We start from the raw sequence: 25,559 nt of genomic DNA on the forward strand, positions 1-25,559 counted from the left end.
CATGCTAAATTAAAAGATGCATAAAATAATACAAAACCCTTTGATTTGTTTGGGAAATAAGTTTTAGGAAAAAATTTAATAAATTTTTCTTGTTGAAAAAAATTGTAACTGAAGTAAAGATTAATAATTGTTTTAATGAAATTGCTATTTAAGACTATTATCATAAGACTTAAATAATCAACAAGACATTCAATACTTTATGTAATAAAGTATTGAGCGTCTTGTTGAATAACGATAGTGCAAATATAAGTTTAGTTTAACGTTTAAAAGTTTAGTTGAGTCCCTAACTAATTAAACGTAAAAGATTTTTTGATGATAAATCTTTTGAAGTTGATGGTTGTTTTTGGATGGTGATGTTTTCGATGTTTTTTTTAAACAGCATGAAAATCTTTGTATGAATAATTTAAAGCTTTTCAAATAAAATAGAACTGGTTAAATTCCAAGTGATAGAATTAATATAATTATGTAAGAAAAAATATTACCAATTTTTGTTCTTAAATGGATATGACTCAAAGAACTATTTCCTAAAACTTATCTTTTCCAATGAATATTATTAATAAAGTGATTAAAGATGATTGTAGTTTTTTAAAATTTACAATCAACGATAGGTCAGATATATAAATACGATTTTGAAAACAAAATTGCCAAATCTCTGAATATTGAAAAATTAAGATTCAATTAAAAAATTTTGAATTAAGAAGTGTTCTGTTTTCGTAACAAAAAGATTTCATTTTTTTGAAAAAATAAAATCTTTTTTTCTAAAAAAAAAATTCTAAAAAAAAAAGAAATTTATTATCACTTTATTACTACAAGCAATTTATTTGTAAATAAAAATGAGTGTAATTTTTTTCTCACACAAAATATTTTGCATAGATGTCTGGTGCCATGAGCTCAGCATACAAGCACACAAAATATTTTGCATAGATATCTGGTGCCATGAGATGAGCATACAAGCATATTAATTGAAAAGGTCCCTAAGACTCACAAATTTGCAAAAATTCAAGATCCACAATAATAAAAATAAAAATCACAATGATGTTCAAGATCCAGCCCTTATCAGAAACATTTGTTTAAAACATTTTTTTTGTATTTTTTTGAAATTTTTAGTCTTCATGCTTTTTGTTTGGATTTTTTTAAATTAGTTTATAAAGGTTTGCTTTTTTACTAGAGCAACTATATCACTGCCCCTGTTTTGTATGTGTGGGAAGTAGAGAGTGATAAAATTCAATCTTTCAATTTTATGTCTGGAGAAAGTAACTACGAATTACTTGATGATTTATTAGCTACACAACAACAGCTAACAGATGCTATCAAAGGTTTTTACTACTTTTATATGTTTTATTAAGTACTTAGATTAATATTGGGGTTGGTTAAAAGTAAAGTTGTTAAATGTTTGAATAAATCAGTAAACGCATTTTTTTCAGTAGCTGATCTAAATGCTTTAATGAGCTTACCTTATTTTGCACTGTGTTTCAAAACATACATCATATATATTTTTAATCCTTTATTATGTTTTAGGTTATGTGCCTAAATCAGTATTTTGGGATTCTATTGAGCCAAAACTTTTAGTATGTGAGACAGTTTGAATGAGTTCTATTAACCAAGAAGAAACAAGTATTGAAAAAGATCTTTATGATAATATAATTTTTAGAATTTGTTATTCGCCTCCTTAAAATATTGTTTTTATCTTTAGGATTTGTTTTTATTTTATTTTCTCCTTTTTATCTATTTTATTCTTATTTTTTAATTCTTTTGATGTTTTTCAAAAATATTAAAATGTTTATTAAATTTACTAATGAAACTATTTATTAAAATTAAAATGTTTATTAAAACTATTATAGATAGTTAAATTGTTATACTTTTATGAGAATAATTTTTAATATCTTTTTGATTTTGTTTTTGAATTCATTAATTGTTACAATGTTTAGCTGTCCTGAATATGGCTTGGTTGTCCAAGATCATTTTAAAATAGATCCTAGTTATACTGGTAGCTTTTAATTCAATTTGTTTTTTAATTTTATATTGTAAAACAATATTTATATATGTATATATATATATATATATATATATATATATATATATATATATATATATATATATATATATATATATATATATATATATATATATATATATATATATATATATATATATATATATATATATATATATATATATATAGTGTTGGAAATACAGCTCTTGTCTGTTTAAGAGTGATCAATATTTTTTTTTAAAAAATAGATCAAATTATATTAAAGTAATTTAAATGAAAAAATACAACTTTATAATAGAACTTAAAGTTTCATGCCTTTCAGCAATCATCAGCCATATTATTCAAAAATATGAAATAAAAACTACAAGTTTATAAACTTGTATTTTTTATTGCAATAAAAAATAATTTTCAAGTCAAATTTATAAGCCTGCAAGATCTGCAGTTATTCGAACTTCAGATCCACTGGCATATGATGTTGAAAATGTTTTTAAAAGTTTTAATCTAAGTTTTCACTATCTGTTTGTAATTTTTGTTGGAGCAGGATCTAGAACTGTTTTTAGTTTTTCACAAGTTCAAAAGCTAATTTTTTTTGTGGATAGGCCATTGATTATTTATGTTGATGGAAAACATTTTCCAGCCATACCTGGTGGATCAGAGAAAAAAGTTACCAATATTGTTTTGGGAAAAGAGGTAGAAAAACCTCTTACTATACCAAAAAATGCTGAAAGGGCAGGAAATCTAGTTACACAGACTAACTGTTTTGTTTTTGTTTTTTTAAAAAAAAACTTCAAAAATATTTACTATGCTTTTTTGCAGGCACCTCATCCATGAGGTGTTTAGAGATGTTTTTAAAGCAATATTTGGCCCTAAAACTGATACAGATGTGTTCATTAAATTATCTAGGTTATTCTTTAGGTTATTAAAGTCCAAAACTTTATAATTAAATAAAGTAGTTATAAAGTATATTATACAAAGTATATTGTGTCCCTGGAGATGGAGTTTCACCTACATTAGTTTAGTACTTAATTTTAATTGGATGTTACAACACCATAATTTTTTTTATCTTTTTACATATTTAAGTACTTTGTCTTTGTTTTGTTAAACTATTTGTTTTGTTTTATTAAACTATTAAACTCTATTCAAAAAATAATACTCACCATCTAACGGGCCATTTATGCATTTTTTTTAGTTATAAAGTATAATATTTACCTCATCGAAGCAGTTTAGAATACTGCCGGTTAATTGTCATTTTATTTATAATAGTAAGTTTTATGTGCTCTAAACAAATGTTATTAGAAACTTTTTAAAACAGAAAAGTAGAAAATAATTGTTCTATACTTTTTTAATTTTGAAGCTTTTTAACTCTAACATTTTACAAGAAGATAATGATAAAGTTTACCTGCTGACTGCTAATTCTTTGTTGATAACATTTATTTTAGATTTATGACTAGATTTTTTTATGTATAGTTCATACATTTTAAAATGTTTATTTTTTAATTATAAAATAATTTTTACTTTTCAATTCATGCATAAATGTAGCTTTTTAAAAAACAATTTATTCTAATTTTTTATTTTCTACTTTTTAATCTCTTCCATAGTTAGGTTAATCATTTTTATGCCCTAATTATTTTCCATAGTTAGGTCAATCATTTTTATGTCCTAATTATTTTCCATAGTTTGGTTAATTATTTTTATGCCCTAATTGTTTTCCATAGTTAGGTTAATCATTTTTATGCCTCAATAATTGGTACTTTAACAAGTTAATTTCAAGTTATTGTTGTTACACTTGTCATTATTTGAAAAAGTTTAAAAGATTATTTTGAATAATATATTTTTTTAATGTACAGGGTTATTGGGGATGGATACGCCTTTTTGTTACTTCATTCAATCAGTATGTTATTAAAAGCAAGATTTTTTTTTATCAAATTATTAATTTTTCAAGTTAATATTTTTCACTTTTTTATTTTGATTTCTGTTTAAAAAGATTAATTTTAAATAAGTTCAGTAAACAATTACATGACAGGGTCAGCATTGAGATCAATGTGTGGCAAGAAAAACAATGCGTGACTTTGTAGAATTTGAGAATGGCGACCAAGTAACTAAAGCAGCCATGATGAGTTACAGCTATTTATCTGCAATTGGTAATATGGATGAAGCTTTTAAAGCTATCAAGTCTATCAAAAGGTATACTTTTTTATTTATGCTGATGTTTTTTTTTTAATTTAAATAAAGATCCCATAAAAGCATGCAGAAATTTGATTTGTAAAACATCTTTTTGCTCAATAGTATTTTTTATATTCTTAAGTATTATGTAGTTTAGATAGCACAACATTAGAAGCTTTTGTTTTTCCTTCTACAGATAATATGCAGGTTAGACATGATGTAAAAACTCGGTAATTGTTACATTGTTAGATTAAATTTTTGTCAGTTTATAGTTTTTATAATTTTTTTTCTTTAAAAAGGTTAATATTTAACCTTTTTTTAATTAATTAAAGTAGAACAGAATAGAATGAGATAAAGAATATAATGAAGTAGTTATGACATTGTTTATTTGTTGCTTTTAATTAATTTATTGAATAAACTTTTTACAAATATTTATTGAATTTTTTGTTGAGAATCATTTTCTGAGTAAAATGATGTAACATTTTTATACAAAATAAATAATTTTTTTGATAAATTGTTAAATTTTTAACTGAATAAAAGTAGCCATCAAAGAAACTTTAAATGTTGTACAATATTAGTCGTTTTAAAATTATAATCAATTCAATAATATATTATATAGGTTAATAAAAGTATAATATAGGTTTATAAAAAAAAGAAAAACTCGTAGAAGACCTAAGGGTCTTGTTGTCAAGACCCTAAGGGTATTGACAACAAGACCCTTAGCTTTGTTTTTTAATTACATTTGTTACGTTTATAGTGTTGAATCTATATATTTTTGTAGAAAGTAAAAATTCATATATATAAATATTTAGAAGTGATTTAGAAAGATTTTACTTAATGAAAATTAAAAATATAAAAGTATTTTATTAGTTGATAAAAATATTTGTTTAAGTTTTAATTGTGTTGTAATTCCATTATTGAGAAAAATTAAAATGTTTCAAAACTTTTTTGTTTCATAAAAAAGTTCCTTGATAAGAAATACAAAGATCTACAAAAAATTTTTATGCAAAAAAGGTTGTTGGATAAACTTTTCATTTCAAAGATAGTATTTGTTTTTTTTCTTTATGTGAGTATAAATTGTAAGAAGAAAAAAGAGAGGTGTTGGTTTTGCATTTATATTTAAAGCAAAGAACGTTATAAACCTTAGGCTTGTTTACATTAAGAATATTCATTTTAAGTAAGAGAGGCTTTGTATGATTAAAATGGTCTTTAAAGTTTATAAGGCATACAGCTACTTTTAATGATAAATAGGTTCTAGTATACTTTTGTTTACACCACCCCATGCAGTATTAGCATAATTAATATGGCAATGAACAAATGAGTAGTAAAATACAATTAAATTATTTTTACTTAAGAGATTTCTTGACTTGTATATCATTCTTATACCTCTAGCTATTTTATTGTTTAAATTGTTAATTCGATTTTTCCACAGGAGAATTTCATCAAAATAAACATCTAAATTATTTCTAACTTTGACTCTCTTTATTTCAGTATTATCAATAAACAGAAAAGGAATATTCTGAAGTAGATTTTTTTTTCTAAAACTGGATAAAAGAGGATCTATTTCATGGAGTTCACTATTCATTTTTTCCAAATAATATTGATAAATTATTGTCAGTTAAAAAAAGGTTTGTGTAATGACTAAACATTTGTTGTTAAATTTGATGCTTTATAAAGAACGTTAATGTAAATAAAAGCAAAGGATCTAGTAAAATCTAAAGGATTTAATCCTTTTGGAATTCTCCAGCATATTGTTATTCTCCACCATATTGTTATTCTCCACCATATTGTGGTTTTTTAAACAAATTTGAAATACTTCTAGTTAATTCCCCCCTTTTAAAGATTGGGGTAACTCCAACCATATTGAGAACATCTTGATATACATCCATGTATTATTATTTTAGTTTTAGATCGACACTTGACACATGTTACCTTTCATGTCATACTTATTAGCATTAAAAGTAATATCTTGTTAATTTGCTTACTAGTTCAGTTGTTACACATTCTACAGCCACTAGATGTTGCCATATCATTAGAGTTAAGTGCAAATTGCAGTTCAGCCTGCAAAGTGTAAATTGCAGAGACAAAGTTTAGCAATTTATCAAAAGAATGCATTAGTCAGCTCCAAACATAATTTTCAGCTCTTGAGAAGTTTTTACATGCATGCAAGTAGTCATTAGATTTTAAAATAATGATTTATTTTCACTCAACATTTATAAAATCCATTAAATCAAAATTACAAATTGCTAATTTATTTGAAACACCATCATCTCAACCGTCAAAATCAAAAACATCCAACATCAGCATAAAGTTATATAGCATCAGCCTAAAGTCAACTCATCTGCAACTAATCTTCAGTATTGCATTTTAAGCTGTTTAAAAAGAAGTTAATAGGTGATTGCAACTGGCCTAATTGTTTGCCACAGCTTATGCAACAAATGTTATGCATCCAACATGTCCACACAAAAAAATGAAAAAATGTAGGGGTACAAAGACTTAAAAGGAGGTGTCTTAACAAACTTAAAATGCTCAAGAGATTGAATGATGCTGATAGCAAAAAAGCGCCAAAGAATGCTTGAAAACAGCGTAAGCTTAACTTTGATAAAGAGCAGCAAATAAATCAAGAACAACAGTGACTCCAACAGCAACAAAACAAGCCTAGTGTAAAATTAGTTTTAGGCAAAGCTGCAACAAACCAAAATAGGGAATGGTAAAAATGCAAAAAATGAAAATGCTTTGTTTGGCTTTGTCAAACATGCATACCAAAAGTAATTGTAAAAGACGACAGGTTTTATTACACCAAAAAGTGCACAAGGGATAGCTCAATACATCCTCTAGACCCTCTCAATGACTGGACATCACATGAATAAGTTTTTTGTTTTGATAATTACTTGTATTTTTTTAAATTTGATATTATTGGTTGCTTTTTTTAATTAGGCATTCTTTAAATTGTTTTTTGACTTGCATATTTCATTCTCCTATGATGTAGGAATAGAATAAAATGTTTTTTATTTCAATTAAATAAAGTTTCTGCAGCAAACATTAAAATATATTTGACTAGATTCAAATATATTTTAATGTTTGCAGTTTCAAAAAAAAATTGTCTTTTTTTTTATGTAAAAAAGATCAATTAAACTATAGTAAACTCGTGATAACTGGAATCCTCTCTCTGAACTCAAAATTCTACTTAAGTATTTTTAAAGTCCTTTTGAATCCAAGCATTTACTTGAACCCTTTTTTTTCACCCCAAGAGGTTTGAATTATCGGTAGTTTACTTTATTATATTTTATCCCATTTTACTGTATTTTATATTAAATATATAATGCTATCTACAATATATGTGAATGGAATAATAAATATAAAATAAATAGTATATAAAACTACATACAAAGTATGTGAATGAAATAATAAGTGTTTGAAATAGATTTTACTTACTTTTTCAAAAGATTTCTACTTAGTACTGATGACAGATAATTTAAATTTGACTCTTACTAATAACATACATTTTAAAAATAAAAATTTCCTTATCTACTTAACAAGATCATTCATTCAGTATGGCGCTTGTAAATTGTCTTCTAAATATAAAGCAATCTTTTTTGTCAATTAATTTTTGTGAAAAATGGAAGTTTAAATGTTTTGTGCAAATTACCAGAAATAAAATAGTATTTTCAGTTATAAAAAAATAAAGTTTTGCGTTAATGATTAAGAAAAAGTTTAAAAATGGATAAAAATGAGTAATTATGATGATTTTTTTTAAGTCCATCTGTTTGGGAAAATATGGCACGAATGTGCGTTAAGACAAAGCGTCTGGATGTTGCATTTGTGTGCTTAGGTAACATGGGTAATGCAGCAGCAGTGAAAGCAATTCGTGATGCTCAGTTATCAGAAGTTGAAGTTGATGCCCATGTTGCAATGCTTGCCATACAAGTGGAAATGCATGTAAGATATATTTTAAAAAGTATATGCAATATGCATCTTTACACACACATATATAAATGTGCTCATATATATATATATATATATATATATATATATATATATATATATATATATATATATATATATATATATATATATATATATATATATGAATCGGTGAATGTTAAAAGGGCGGAAGTCCAACAATGTATACTTTCGGGAAACTAAAAAAAACAGCACTACTTACTCAGTAAATTTTTGTTAATGGATTAACAACTTTTTTTTTGAAGGGGATAATGTTTTTTATCTTAAAAGCAAACATATATTTTTTATATTTATTTTTAAAGAACCTACAAACCAATTAACACTGTGGACTTCAGCCCTTTTAACATTTAACAAATAATTACTGCTTATTTTATTAAGATTTTAATTTTGATCTATAGTAAATAATGTCACAAACTGCAATAAATCTTTACAAAGTGTATATTTATGAATTGTTTATACATTTTAACAAAAATTATAATGAAAAAAAGGTCAATTACAGAAATTTTATCAGCTATGCTTAATCATTTTCCCCAACATCTTCTGCTTCTCCATCGTTGCTTTCTGCTGTAGGCCATTGCAGTAGTTTATTATAAAAGTCAATATGGTCATGTGGGATATACTTAATACACTTTCTTAAGTCATTCAATTTAGCAGATTTTATTGGAACCTTTCCATTAGGGTAAAGAAGCTGTTCAGGCAAGTTCACTTTGCTTTGAGTATTTTTTCTCATCATAAAAGTATGTTTGACAAAACCATTGATAATTTCACTGGCTTTACATTGACCTATGTTGTCACAATCGTATTGAAAATGGTGAAATTTGCTTATTGCAAACTGAGTTTGTTGGCTTCTGGGTTTACCTATTGTTTCGATTGAGGTAACGTTTTTTTTATAGTGAACTGGCCACCAACTTTTAACATCGTAAACTAGAGATGAACTCTCTACATCAACCACTAAAAACTTTCTTTGATTACTACATTTTAATATAATTTTTTTTATTTCTTGAATGCTGTACACTCTGTCATGTCTTCTTAACTCTTTTTTTATAAACGAAAAGTCACTGTCACAGGGCAAAAAGCTGTGCCCTCTGATTGGGAAAAATTGATTGACCTTTTTAATCCACTTATTGTCAGTAAGCGCCATAAAAAGTTTTGAAAAGCAATGGTTCTTATTTTGCCCCCCACAATTATCGGCATAAAAGTTGAGTTCATCATACTCTTGAGGACAGGTAGACAGGTAGTGCAAAAGAAAGGAGCAAGTTTCATTTGGAGACTTTCTAGCCTGCCCCTCGTGATAAAGGTAGAGCGTTGCAACATTTCTCTTCACATCATGAATAGAAAATACACTAACCGTTAACTGCCTTAGGTAAAATAACTCTTGCACAGGTATTTTGGGCAAAGAAATGTTTTGCATATAATCTACAGCTAGGGACAAAACATTTACATTTTTTTTTCCCTAGCGTCCTGTACATCTTGTTTTATGGCTTGGTAAAATTTCTTTGCACGTCTTTTATGTACTGCCAAGTCAGTTACTGCTGCTTGCTTAGCAACTTCATTAAGGTGAGGTGATTTTATCTTTAGCTTTAACTCTTCGCATATGCAACATGTGTCTACTTGATGTTGTCCGAAACGTAAATCAAAGTGCTCATTGTAGTAGTTATAATAGGACGTGTAACTGAACTTTACCCCCTCATTTTTTTTCATGAACAGTTCATACATTAATTTCACGTTCAAATCTTCACTCAAAAAATACCTTTCCTTTACGCCATAGTGGATCAGTTTTTTTGGAAAAGAGTCTATGTGAGTGAATACCTTAGCTAGTATATCATGACTGGTAATGTAACTCGTATGTACTCCTCTCAAGTCTTTAACTGCTTTTCCATCCATTTTTAAACCCCTTACTCTTCAAACCCTCTTTTCTGACACAGAAAATATTGATAAAAATGCCACAACACATACCTGTACTCGTTCATCTCCGATCAAAACATGGTACTTAAATTCCTTTTTGTTTCCGCCGTTACTTTTTCTTTTTCTTACAGTATCTTCATTGGCATCACGACTATTTCCTTTGCTATCTTTTGAACCAGGCCTCTTCCTCACAATATCCGTAACGTCAATCAAGCCATGAAAAAATAAATCCTGCTTATCTTTTGTATTGAACTGGCTGTAGAAGTTTATAAATGCATCATTAAGGTTGTCTTTGCCAATAGATTCAAAACACTTTCTTGAACAACTGAAAAAAAAACATGATGTAATTTTACTTTACAAAAAAAATTATAGGTAGCCTAGTCTAGGAAACAAAATAGAGTTTAGTTAAAATACGATTAGTAATTGTAGACTACCCTAAAAATGTCATTTTATTGTTTTTGGTCTACAAATATTTACAACCTAAACAACCTAGGTCTATAGGCCAACTATAGAGTACAGAGCCTAAATCTGACCAAATTTTAAACAAATTAAATTTGAAATAAAATATGGCATAGACTTGTCATGAAATTAAGAATTATTGAGCATTATCTCTTACCTGCATGGATCTCCGATAGACTTTGCATCAACTTTTTGTCCCCTGTGGTTTTCATACGCCACACCAGTAAGCCTAGATTTCTTAATCTTGTTCCTTTTATAATCACCTGGGTTTCTTATCTTTTTTTTATAACTTGTATGATTGGAGTCACTACCACTATCACCTATTTAAAAAAGCAGTTAATCAATTTAAATCACTATTAAAATGATCAAACGTAATAAATCAACTTTATTTACCACGCTGTTGTACTATCAAAACAACAAAGTGAGTTACGTTTGGTCCGTTGAAGTCCGGACTTCAGCCCTTTTAACAAAAAACCAAAACTTTTAGACACTGTATAGGCTAGAGAAAACTTTTGACAGACACCTTTTTAACACAAAATGAAGCAGCTATCCTTTAAATATACAAATTTGCAAAAAAGTCAATTTTGTAAAATATGTGACTTCCGCCCTTTTAACATTTACCGATTCATATATATAAATATATATATTATATAAGGATGTTTCATATTTTATCAGTTTTTAAAATTAAACTCGCAAATCAATTTATAAATTGACCATTTATATGAAAATAAGTTTTAGCAAAAAATATATATATTCCATTTTTATGGTCCCCGCTAGTTCGATTTTGGGCAATAATGCTGGGTGTTTTAAACACCTGGCGGGGACCTTAAAATTTATCCTATAAAATTTTTTATTCTTAATAATGATATATGTTGGATTGAATATTAATTACATAAAAAGAGCATGTTGAAAAAATTAAGATACGCCTCCAAGTTATAAAATACGCCACCGAGTTATAAAATAGGTTTTAGTAAAGAAAAATTTGGATTTTTTACCAATTTCAGTAGATTCTGTAGAATATTTTCTTAATTTTTTCAACATGCTCCTTTTATATAATTAATATTCAATCCAAAATATATTATTATTAAGAATAAAAAATTTTCTAGGATAAATCTTAAGGTCCCCGCCAGGCGTTTAAAACACCCAACATTTATGCCCAAAATCGAATTAACCCTAAAAATGGAATATATATATATTTTTTACTCTAACCTATTTTCATATAAATGGTCAATTTATAAATCGATTTGCGAGTTCAATTTTAAAAATTGATAAAATATGAAACACCCTAATATATATATATATATATATATATATAAATATATATATATATATATATATATATTTTTTATAATTCACTTCCCGAAAGCCAAGAAGGCCACTACAGATGAGGAGGCTACTTGTGGTTATAACCCTCTCCCAACTCTATAACTCCGAAACACGAACCTTGGCAAACAATGCCGCGGCGCAGAGTAACAAGTTGAGCACAGTACTATATATATACATATATATATATATATATATATATATATATATATATATATATATATATATATATATATATATATATTATATATATATATATATATATATATATATATATATATATATATATATAATATATATATATATATATATATATATATATATATATATATATATATATATATATATATATATATATATATATATATATGTATATTATATATATACATATATATATATATATATATATATATATATATATATATATATATATATATATATATATATATATATATATATATATATATATATATATATATATATATATATATATATATATATATATATATATATATATATATATATATATATATATATATATAAATATATATATATATATTTTTTTTTTTTATAATTCACTTCCCGAAAGCCAAGAAGGCCACTACAGATGAGGAGGCTACTTGTGGTTATAACCCTCTCCCAACTCTATAACTCCGAAACACGAACCTTGGCAAACAATGCCGCGGCGCGGAGTAACAAGTTGAGCACAGTACTATATATATACATATATATATATATATATATATATATATATATATATATATATATATATATATATATATATATATATATATATATATATATATATATACACACACACACACACACATTGGTGTGGAAAATAATAAGTAATTGTTGAATAGTTTGTCTTTTTGTATGAAATAAGTACTTAATATTAATCTAATTTATTTAATTAGTTATAATACAATTAATTTAACTATAAACTAATATTTTTAATGTAATGAAACAATTACAAAGCAAAATTTATTTACTATATTTTATTTTTACAAATATCTATTATGCAAAAAAATAGGTAAATTAAAATTAAATACATATTTTGTTAAAAATAATGAACAATGATAATTAAAAATTTAATTTACTCATGATTTATTAATATTTGGGTGTATACTTGTTATTTGCAATTATTGCTGCACATCTTTTTGCCATAGTATCAACTAATTTTTCGAATGTACTTATTGAAATGTTTTTCCAACATTCATTTTTATTTTGGGTCTTAATAAGTTTTCCTAATTTATTTTTTACGTGTGCTCAGAGGTTTTCTATTGAGTTCATGTTCGGTAATTGGGCTGGCCACTTCAAAATCCCAATTATTTCATTATGGAACCAAATTTTTACTACCTTCGCTGAATGCTTTGGGTCATTATCTTGTTGATAGACCAAATCAAAGGTAGATTTTCTTCTGCAAATGGTAGCATAACATTCTTCAGTATATTTAAGTATATTTCTTTGGTCATATTTTCATTAATCCAAAAAAGGAGGCCTACTCCATAATATGAAAAGCAACCCCATATTTTAATACTTCCACCACCATGTTTGACCGTTTTTACAGTATATCTAGAATCATGTTCTTTTTTTTTTTGGTCTTGCTGAACTGACCCAAGCAAGTTAATTTTGGTCTCATATGACCAAAAAATATTTTGCCATTCTGAAAATGGCCTGCCCACATGCTCTCTAGCAAAATCTTTCCTATTTTTAATATTATTTAGTGATAAAAATGGACACTTCTTTGGTACCTTTGCTTTAACATGTTGTTAAGTAAGCTTTTTTCTAACTGGTAAAGCATCAATTTGCAGGTCAAGAGTAGTTTTTATTTTTTTTTGACATTGCAAAAGGATTTCTTTTATATATACACACACACACACACTTGCGTATCAATCCAGATATAGCTGTGCATAAAATGTCACTCATAGTGTAATACTGAAATCTACATACCATTGTCTGTCAGGTAATTTTAAACGCTTGTTATTTTGCTAAATGATGAGCATGTCACCAATTAGTAAAATATGGCTTGTGCTGACTCACTGTAAGTACTGGTATTAGCAGTGCGTTTCAAATAAGAGTTATTGCAAAAATTCAGTAATATTTTTTATGCAAATTCTGTTCTATTCCATTAAATTTAAATATTTTCAAAAATTAATAAAATTATGTTTCTTGTAACAAGATTTATCTTTTGTCTGTTGATTATTTTTTGTAGTTGTTTAAGCTTAATGAGTTTAAACTTCTCCTTTAAAAAAAAAAGTGTTTTTTACTCATAGGAAGTATTACCTGACAGACGACAATATGGAAAATATTTATTATGGCAATAAAAGTTTGATTTTTTCATTATTTTTTTCTTCTTTGTCTTAGAATCTGTTTAGATAAATATTTGCTGCAGTATTGAATGCCCCTGCCTATGTGACATACAGTATGCTGTCAGCAGTAATTTTTCATGCCTATTTAATTTCAGTTTGAAGATATATTCGTACTTAAAAGAGAAGTTATTTAGTATTGCAAAATACTGTTTATAATTGTTGTATACTTTAAAATGCTCGAACTTTTTATATTATCTTATATGTTTAGTGACCTTATGAAATGTTTTTTTTTTTTGTCAAAAATATTATTTTTAGAATGAAAAAATGATTTCTTTATTACATTTATTAAAAACATTATTACAGACTAATATCAGCCATAATAAACATTTTTTTCAATCGATGTATTAATGAAACCAAAATATATATTGTTATTAATTTTTTTTTTTTTTTGCAAACTGTCGATTTTTTTGTTTGATAACAACAGCTATAGGCACATAATACATAAATGATTGAATTTCACTAATTTCTAAATGAAATATTGTAACAATTGAAAATCAAAATATATTTTACTTGAAAATATAATTATTTTCATTAACCTTAACAATACTAAATTTGATCATTTTGCTTAATACTTTGCTTGTTTTAGATTTCAATATAATCCATGGTTTAAAAACTGTTATTTTTCTAATCAGTTAATTAAGCAGATAACAAATAAAGATCTTTTTTTAAAGTTTCATATACATGAAGTTGCAAAATTATTATTATTGCTAAAAAAGATTTATGCTTTTTTACAATTTATTTTTTAATGGCTACAGTAATAACTATCACCATATATGATGAATAAACTTAGTTGATTTTATGTTATTGCATAATTAATATTTTAAAAATATATTTACCTCCTTATGGCCCAGGGGGTTTTAATTTTTATTTATACTTGTTGTTATATACCTCTTTCTTAACTCCATAACCCTGAAACTTTACTGAGCAAGACGGCTACAAAGAGAAACAAGTTTAAAATACCAGGGATTTGATGGGTCTAATCTCTGTTTCTCTTATTTGTGAGGATAACATAATTATAAATGTTATATTAGTAATTACTTAAATAAATTACAGTTATATTATGTGTGTTAAATTAGGAAGAAGCAGAGCAGTTGTACAAGAATTGTCATCGATATGATCTTCTTAATATCTTTTATCAAGCTTCAAACAATTGGACTCAGGTTGTTTTTTTAATTATTAAAGTCAATTTATAATATAAAAGTTTTTAGTTTGTTGTTGTAACATTTTATTTTAATTTATTCTTGTATTCTGTAATTTCATTTTATTCTTGTTATCTGTTTTTTAATTAGTTCTTGAAACTTTTACTTTCAATTAGTTCTTGTATTCTGTACTTTCAGTTTGTTCTTGTATTCTGTAATTTCAATTTGTTCTTGTATTCTGTACTTTCAAGTAGTTCTTGTAACTTGACTTTCAATTAGTAATTGTATTCTGTACTTTCAGTTTGATTTTGTAACTTAAACTTTCATTTTGTTCTTGTATTCTGTACTTTCAATTAGTTCTTGTATTCTGTACTTTCAGTTTTTTCTTGTAATTTGTACTTTTAGTTTGTTCTTGTAATTTTCTTGTATTCAAATACAATGTCATGATAAAATATTTATGTAATAGGCTATTGAATGTGCTGAAAAGCATGATAGAATCCATTTAAGAACCACTTTCTACTGTTATGGACAATACCTTGAAGATCTGGGTAATAAAGAAGGTGCCGTTGAAAAGTATTTTTTTTTCAGTGTACAAATATTCATGTTAAATATATTAAAAGTTTAATAAAATTATTAACATGTTTAGTTTTGAAAAATCTGGTACTTTTTGCTTTGAAGTACCAAGAATGATGATGGATGATGTGGATGAACTACAAGCATATATTCTCAAAAGAAAAGACAGGTATGAGTTTTAGTTATTAAAAATTTTAATACGTTAATAATGTTTCTTTTGTTATTACCAGTTACTTTTAACCTGAGAATAAGACAACATGATATCTAATAAATAAAATTAATCAACATTATTAAATGTCTAATTCTGTTGAACATTATTAATATTATTTAATTAAAATTGCCAGTTGAACATTATTAATACAAATAACAATTTTTAAATTTTCAAATAAATCATATAGTTTAACAGCATGCTAAAAAAAAATGTTATAAAAAAAAGTCTGAAACTAACTCTTTTCAATTATAAAACTGTTCATAGATTTGTGTTTCATTCTTGATTTTTTTTTCTTTTTTTTTTTGATGCCACGAATCTAAATGTTGAAAATACCTTTGATTGACATTAGTTTTATTGTAAAAACAGGATTATATAATAATTCCACATATTTCTAAATTCTATTTTAATGGCTTTATAAATTTAAAATTTTGTGCAAAGATAAAAGTTATCTCCATTATATTAAATTATCGAGTTGAAAAAATTAAAAGGAAAAAACAAAAACAATAATTCGTTACATTGTGTTATATTAAAAAAAGACGGAATTGGGCAGTAGCTAGAGAGATCAGAGCAATCTTTAGATTTTTTAAAAATTACAACCACAAGAGCCATTTTTCAGCAGGCGAAAAAGTAAGATTCAGTCATTAACTTAATTTATTTAGCTTAGAGAGAAAATAATTTGTTCAGAGAGTATTAAAGAGAATCCTGGAAAACACTTGTTTCTCTGAAATAACACAATGAGTGTGATCATTGGATTCAAGTATCAGAAAAGGTCTTTGCAAAGAGATCTGGTATCTGGGATATGGTAATCTCTGATCTATCTATAAACTATGTATGTGAGAAGAAATGTTATTACTACATTTTATTGCTCAAATATATTTGGGTGTTAAACCCTAATTCCCAGAGGAAAATTGAAAGAAATAAAAGCTTTAAGATTTGATATAATTAGAAACACTGATTATAAATACTTCAATAGATCAATGAAACAATTAATACAATAGTTTTCTTTTTGTAACTTTTCAAAGGTTCAATTACTTATTAGATTGGTATTTAAAGAAGGCTATATATATACATATATATATATATATATATATATATATATATATATATATATATATCTATATATATATCAGGCCTTGTTATGAGATTTTGCTAAGTAACTCAACTTTGCAATATTTTGTATTGTTAGAAGTTATATTGCGTCACTTGCGTCTTTTCAAGTATCACATTGTAATTAAAGTTATTTTATTAACACGTTAAAAATCAAACAGTTTTTTTTTTCTCACTATGACAAAAGTTACAAATAAAATCTAAGTTCCTATTTGAAAAATCATTTTTATTATTTTTTTCAAATATGAACTAAATTTTATTTTGAAAAATATATTTTTTTCATAAAATGTAAAATGATATTTGTTTATTTTCTTATAATTTTACAGTTGGTTTTTGGTTATTTTTTGAACTGTTAATAAATTTTTTCTTATTTATTTTTGTGAACTCTTTTTAATAATGTTTTTAAACAATAAAGAGCTTTTTTTTATTATTTATCAGTTATCGATAACATATTCGTGATCATAATTTATTTTCATAAATTAAACAAACGTCATTAAAACTTTACGTTATTGAATTAACAATAAACAAAATATCTTATTAATAAGATATTTAAATCAAAATAAGTTGTGGAATTTTTAAACTATTATGAAAAAAAATAATTTTTATATTTAAAAGTAATTTATATATTTAATTCCTTAAAATGAAACTTAAAACACTTTTTTTTTTTTTAACTAATTTTTGACAACAAAAAAAAATTGTTAAACAAACTGTTTCTTTAACAAAAAATCTATTAGTTTATAATTACAGTTAAATGCTTTTACTTACAACTTTATTTATTCTGAATAAACGTTAAGGTAACGACATCAAAAGATAATTTAAATATTCTAAAAGATAAAGGTTTTTGCATAGCGCAAAACTGCTGAAGGCATAGGCAAATTGCCTTTTCGCAAGCAAAATGTGAGCTGCGTAACGCTTCTTAACAAGGCCTGTATATATCAAGCGTTATGTTATTCTATTGTTATTTTATCCCATGCCTTCATTATAGCTTCTTTCAAGTTGTCTTTACGTCTAAATGCTTGTTGCCAATTTTTCTGTCCAAAAAATACCACCAATTTTTCTGTCCAAAAAATACCACCAATTTTCTATTGGATTCAAGTCCGGACTATGAGATGGCCATTCCAAAAGACTGATGTTATTTGTGTCAAAGCATAACTTCATTTTCTCAATTGTTAAGAAGCATAATCTTATTGCAACTGTTGCTAGTGTGGTCGGTAGAGAACAAAAACGCAAGACCACTAGTGCAATTGATCAAAATATCATTAATGTCATCATTAATGTGAAAAAAAATAGATTTGTTTTGGCAGCTAAATAATAAATCATTTCTTAAACATGACATCTTTTTCCTATTATTATAATTCTAGGTTTTCTTTTTACATTATTACAACGATTTTTTTATAAATATCTTTATGATTTTTTATATTATCTTATTGACTTATAAAATTTTTATCTCCTCTCCCTACTGACTTGCTATGGTTTAGCTTTTAATGTTGTTTTAGCTAGTTATCAATGTTAAAAATTAACATTTTTGTAAATTTTTTGAAGGGAGTTAATGAAATGGTGGGCCCGATATCTTGAAAGCTTAGGTGATATGGAAGCTGCATTGTTTTTTTATAAACAATCTGAAGACTATTTATCAATGGTTCGCATACACTGCTTTTGTGAAAATATGAAAGAAGCAGAGCAGCTTTGTCAGGATACTGGAGATAAAGCAGCATGCTACCATCTTGCATGTCAATTTGAAATTTCTGGAAATATACCAAAATCAATCCATTTTTTTTCTCGTGCACAATGTTATTCAAATGCAATTCGTTTAGCAAAGGTAAAAAATTTTTAAAAACTGTAAAATGTAAAATAGTATAAGTTTTATGTATTTGTTGCATGTTTTATGTAAAATTGTGTATTTAAAGTTTTATGTAAAATTGTGATGGCTATAATGCCAGTTGTGTAAAATTAATGGGTAAAATATATATTGAATATATTTTAAAATTTCAAATTCATTTTGCTAGGAAAAACAGCTAGATCAAGAGTTGATGAATTTATCCATGCTTAGTACTCAAGAAGATATGCTAAGCTGTGCCCAGTAATATTTTTATTTCTTTATTTTTTATCATTTAATGATAATAGTTTATTCATATAATAATAAATACATATAAATAAGTATATATATATATATATATATATATATATATATATATATATATATATATATATATATATATATATATATATATATATATATCATATTTTACTGATGCAGAAAATATTTAACAGATATATCTCAAAAAAGTATATTTTAAAAATATATTTATTTAATTGAGTTCACAGAAAACTTTTTGAACATCTGTAAAAACAGAAAGTCTTTTATATATTTTTAAAGCAAATTTACTTACAATACATAAATGATATATAGTTGAATATGTAACAAACAAAAAAAACAAAAATGCAGCATAACACTTGTCATTGTTCTTAGAAAAAAATTAATGTTGAAGACTGCACATCTTTTGTAATGAAGGTACTTTTTAAAATCAGTTATAACAGCCGCCATTAACAGGAATGTAGAATTCAAGCACAAATTATAGTAAAGAAAACCATATTATAATAATTAAAAATATTTACTACCAATGGTGACAGTTAATGTGTATTAAAAAGTTGTGATTCCATAGTAACAGCAAGTTATTAATTAAAAAAAAATTTGAAAAAATCTCAAATTAAATAGAAAACAAATTTTTAAAAATTACTTTATTATGAAAACATTTTGATGACAGGATCAATTTCGAAATCAATTTCTTTAATGAAAAACCGATATCTCCTTCGAAAAGCAAAATTATTAGTAACACAAATGATAAAAAAAGAATTTGAGGTTTAAACAATTGCACTACAAGCCACAACACTTGCTTGGCTAATTTAACAGGCTAGCTCTACACTTACTGCAACACACAACACTTGAGTGGCTAGTTTTACGACCTTGGTCTACACGATTTTCTGTAGATAATAACATTAGTAACTTTTTAAAATCATTTATAACAGCAGGCAAAGCAGCAAAAACTTTTTATTTATTTTTAAATTTTTTTATCAAAAAATGCGATGTTTAATGGTAAAAAAAATATTTGTTTATAAATTAAGTTTATTTGTAAATAAAGCATTACTTGTATATCATACTGTAAATCATTCAAAGATCCAGCTTTTGGAATTTTATATGGAATTTTTGAAACAATACTAGTTCATTCTTATAAAAATCTTGCAATTTATGAGTTTTTTACTAATTTAGTTAGATAATGCAATAAAATAATATTAAAATAAATAAAAAGTACAAATGATAAATAAAAAGTTCTATTAATAACTAAAAGTTATAACATACATACATACCTGTGAACTATGATTTTTTCAAAATAAAAAATATTAAGACTATAAATAAAGGACACATAACATTATTTGTGTAACTTTTTTCACCTATCATACCTTGAATTAGATGTTTATCAATTTTGAAAAACTATTAAATCCCCAAGTTCTTGCTCATGCAACATATAGTTGCCCATGAGAGAAACACGTTTTTTTTTAGATATACACCAACTATCAAATATTTTACTTTTATTCATTGTCATTGAATATGTCAATCTGACAGGAAACTGACAGAAAACACCTCTGCATCAATATAACTATTTTAAAGAGCACTAACTTTCATTAGCGTGCCATTGCATAAGCAACAGCTTTGAGATTTCTAAGTAGTATAATTAAACAACCAATTTTCAATTTTAAACAATGAGGAGACATACCTGAAGGAGTTAAGCTGTTCCAAAACTCAACAGAAAAGTTGAGTTTTGAAACAGCTTAACTCCATTTCCAGCTTAAAAAATTTTTTTCATTGAAGTCATCAGACAATAATGAAAGAAATAATATTCAATTACTTCTTCATTGATTGATAATGAAACTACATTAGTGGGTGTTAAAACTACATTAGTGGGTGTTAAAACTACATTAGTGGGTGAAAAATCTGCATTAGTGGGTGTTAAAACTGCATTAGTGGGTGTTGAAACTACATCAGTGGGTGTTAAAATCACATGTTTAATCATCTTGTTCAGCATCTTCAAATATCTTATCAACAATTAAGTCATTTTTTCTAATAATGCACTGATGCAGTATTTCAATTCATCCTTTAAAAGGATCCTCCTCTTTTACAGGTATTCTTCCACTACCAAGTTTTAATAGAAATTGGGAAAATTCTCCTTCCCATCGTGTACTCTTATATTTCCAGTTTTTTCTTTTCTCAACAGGCAGCATTAAAGTCACCACCAAAAAGAATGAATTTTCATTTAAATGAAAAGTTATTGTTGCAAACATATATATATTCTTTAAAGCATATATATATAAACCTCTACAATTTAACTCATTAGTTTAACAATAGGTTTACCATTAAAGTCAAAAATACTTATTATAAAAACAATGTTTTTATGTTTTAACCTCTATGTAACATAGAGGTTATCTGTTTTTCTGTTTTTTTTGTTCTTCAAGGTAAACTTGAAAACTATGTTGCTTAGAGAAAAAGTAAAAAATGAACTTTGTTTATAATCAATCTGAAAGGGATCTTAGCAAAAAAAAATTAAAAATAATCAATTTAATAAGGATTAATGATTGTTTTAGTGAGAGAAAAAAAAGTAAATGTTAAAAAAAAAACTTCAACGTAATTTATTTGGTGTTAATTGGCGTCAAATTAATGTGTACAACTTTTAATTTGATATCATGAAAATCAGGTAGTATTCAGTTAAGATTAAAAATTTTAATGTTTAGTTAAGAAAAAAATTTAAATTAGATAATTAAAATATTTCTTTATTAAATTGTATTAATTAAGAAAAAATATTAAACTAATTTGCCTAATGTTGTTTTAAAAAAATGAAGCAATGTCAGTCAGTATATTTTAGTCTAAAGTAAAAACAAATTTGAAATAATTTTAAAACTAATTTAATGATTTTTAATATATATATATATATATATATATATATATATATATATATATATATATATATATATATATATTTATATATAATAATAACAATTCAAATGCTGTTGAGATAGAGCGCCAGGCAATATCTATGACTGCCAACATTGTTGTATAAGGTCACCTCTTAGTCTTTGAACTTCTAAAGTTGTTAAATCTAATATTTTTAGTCTTTGATTATGTCCTAGATATCTTAATTCTAGTATTAATTTAGTTGCTCTTCTTTGAACTTTTTCAAGTTCTTTGATATCTTTTTTATAATAGGGATTCCAAGCTTGAATCGCAAACTCCAAATGAGGTCTAATGTACGTGCAATAAAGCATTTTCATGAGGAGCTTATCTTTATACCTAAAAGTATTATTTAATATTGCAAGCATATTGTTTGCTTTACTGGCAGCATTCCTTTTTTGTCTCTCCCATTTCAAATCCTTGGATATATAAATACCTAAATCTTTTTGAGAGTAGATTTTTCAATTTCTTTTAGTTCACCATCATTTTACTTGAAATAAGAATATTTTATTACTTGCACCAAAATTTTACGTATTTCAAAGTTCAAACCCAGTTTCCATTCAACAGACCATTCATCAAGTTTTTTTATGTCATTTTGAAATGATTTTGAATCAACCTCAGTATAAATAGGAGCAATTATTTTATTGTCATCGGCATACAAACAACATTTATTAAGAAGTTTGCTCGGTAAATCGTTTATGAATATCAAAAAAAGGAGTGGGCCAAGTACAGAACCCTGTGGTACTCCACTTAACACATCAACCCAATTTGCCTTGCATTTTCCCATCACTACCCGTTGTTTCCTATTCGATAGAAATGATTCAATCCATTTAAGAGGCATACCAACAATACCAGAAGCATAAACCTTAGCACATAATTTCATGTGTGATGCTCTGTTGAATGCTTTTCGAAAGTTGGTATACAAAACCTCAATTGGAATACTGTTTAACAATGCGCTTGTTAAGGTATCAAGAAATTCTAGTAAATTCGTTGTGCAGCTCTTACCTTTCAGAAAGCCATGCTGTTCCTTTGCTAATAGCTTGTTTGTTATTAAATGCTTGATTATATTATCAGCAACTATTCTTTCTAATATTTTGCATGGTATTGATGTCAGAGATACGGTCTGTAAATTGTTGGTTTCAACTTACTCCCTTGTTTCAATATAGGCGTTATATTAGCCTACTTCCAAATATCAGGTAGAGTACCATCTTCTGTAGATTTTTTAAATATTAAATAAAGAGGATATGAAATTGATGAACTACATTGTTTTAGAACAAAAGGATGTACTAAATCAACTCCAATTGATTTTGATATATTAAGAGCCTTTATTCTTCTTTCTATTTCATTTTGTGTTATCTCAACAGCTTCTAATATCGTGTTTAGTTGACAGTTTTCAATATTTTTGTTTACATCTTTATCTTCTTCATATACAGAATGGAAATATTTATTAAATTCTTCAGCAATAGTCATTTGATCAGTGACAATTTTTCTGTCACTGTTCTCGATCAATGTAATTTGGCTTTTTACCAATTTTTTCTCATTAATGTACATATAAAGTAACTTAGGATTTATTTTACTATTATTATCAATCTCCCTCTCAAATGACTTAATGCTTTTCTTTATTTCGTTTCTGATTTCAATCTTTAAGTGATTATATTGAGTTTTATTTGATTCATGTTCCCAGTTTGTTGATTTATTTAAAAGCCACATTTAATTTTTTAACTTAATTTTTGATTTTAGAGCAGAAGTTATCTACTTTTTTTTTTATTATTAGTTTTTGAGTTTTCAATTACTGGAATATATTCTTGTGACACATAATAGTAATGAAACAGAAACAATTCATAGTGTTCATTGATTAATTTGTTGTTAAATTCCTTAACCCAATCGGCGTTGTCGACATACTTTGAAAATAACTTGTAGTTACCTTTATGATACAATTTTATAGGCTTCTTAAGTTCATTACTCAGATTAGATTATTTTAGTATATACTTGCATTTTAATAAATGATGTCCTTGTTTTGTATATATTCAAATACTTTTAAAAAGCAGCATTAAATTTTTTTTTCAATGTTAATTCACCTCCCCAAGGCCGAGAAGGCCACTACAGAAAGGAGGCTACTTAATTGTGGTTATAACCCTCTCTCAACTCTATAACTCCAAAACATGAACCTTGACGAATAAGGCCACTGCGCATTCTCTTTAAAATCTTTTAAAAAAGATTTTAGCTTAACATGAATAATGTAGTTTTACGTAAATTCGTTCTTCGCATATGTGAAATGCAATTTCTGATCCTAAAGGGTGAACAGTAAAATTTGAGATTTTTTTTGAAACGCTCTAACTTTGCAGTGGATCAATATTTTTTGATAAAATAAAAAACAGCTTATAGATTTATGATCAAATAGTTTATTTATGAAGCTGCAATAGACTTGTTTCACCGATTCATCTTACAAAATCAAGCTTTCGATACACCCCTCCACACATATTCTGTACATCGTTTACATCTACTTTCTTCAAACAATACTCAATCCGTTGTTTTAATTCATCAACTGAAGTAGCCTGCCAATTGTTCTTATTAGCCGTTCCCTTCAAAATTGACCAAAAGTTCTCAACTGGACGAAGTTCAGGTACTGCAGGAGGATTATTGGCTTTTTGTACGAAAGTGATGTTTTTTGAGATCAAGTAGCTTGTCACTAATTTAGCATAATGGGCCAAAGCCAAGTCTGGCCAAAGCACAAATTACCCTCAGGATGATGTTTTTTAATAGAAGGCATCAGTCTTTTGATAATGCACTCTTTCAAATACACATTTTGTTTGACAGCAAGGCCCAAAGGAACAAAATAGGGTGTTGAGATGTCTCAAGGTGAAATTGCTAACCATACAAGCATTTTCTTTTCAAAATTTGCCTTGGACTTGTATTTCACACCACAAGAAACTGCTTTTGGATTACTTGACCAATACCCAATGTTTGGGTTCTTATCAGAGTGAGAAAATGTGAAGTATGATTCATCATTGATTATGAAATCACACCAATAAAATTTTCTACACAATCTGCCACAACATGTTTGTAACTTGCTCAGGAGTATGGCCTGGAATGGTCTGTTTTCTTCAGTAAACAATGTTTGTGTGTTGCTGAATTGTATACACAACATGAGATTGGCTGCACTTGAGCTTTCGAGCAATTTGTTGGGTGGAAATGCCTGAATGACCATCAGTCATGCTTTTCAACTTGGTAATTTTGGTTTTAGTCATTATTTTAGCTGTTCGACAAGAACCAACAACATGAATTTTTGATTTGCCTTTTTCCCACATTGAAATGTATCTGTATATGCTTGCTCTTGGGTGATTTTCTT

The 25,559-nt window shown here is 26.1% G+C and overlaps 1 protein-coding gene across 1 annotated transcript in view; it reads left to right on the top strand.

Annotated features, from left to right (window-relative positions):
* The window catches only part of LOC136083417 (intraflagellar transport protein 140 homolog), a 42,249-nt gene that overhangs the window by 5,145 nt on the left and 11,545 nt on the right, over positions 1 to 25,559 (top strand). The window contains 12 exon segments of the mRNA XM_065802813.1: positions 1,169 to 1,316; positions 1,519 to 1,580; positions 1,694 to 1,698; positions 1,929 to 1,987; positions 3,841 to 3,888; positions 4,030 to 4,177; positions 7,915 to 8,095; positions 15,255 to 15,338; positions 15,784 to 15,890; positions 15,964 to 16,059; positions 18,751 to 19,027; positions 19,215 to 19,288. Of these exon segments, the coding sequence (XP_065658885.1) occupies positions 1,169 to 1,316; positions 1,519 to 1,580; positions 1,694 to 1,698; positions 1,929 to 1,987; positions 3,841 to 3,888; positions 4,030 to 4,177; positions 7,915 to 8,095; positions 15,255 to 15,338; positions 15,784 to 15,890; positions 15,964 to 16,059; positions 18,751 to 19,027; positions 19,215 to 19,288 (1,289 nt within the window).

This window comes from Hydra vulgaris, chromosome 08, assembly GCF_038396675.1.
Source record: "Hydra vulgaris chromosome 08, alternate assembly HydraT2T_AEP".
In the NCBI taxonomy this organism is placed as follows: domain Eukaryota; kingdom Metazoa; phylum Cnidaria; class Hydrozoa; order Anthoathecata; family Hydridae; genus Hydra; species Hydra vulgaris.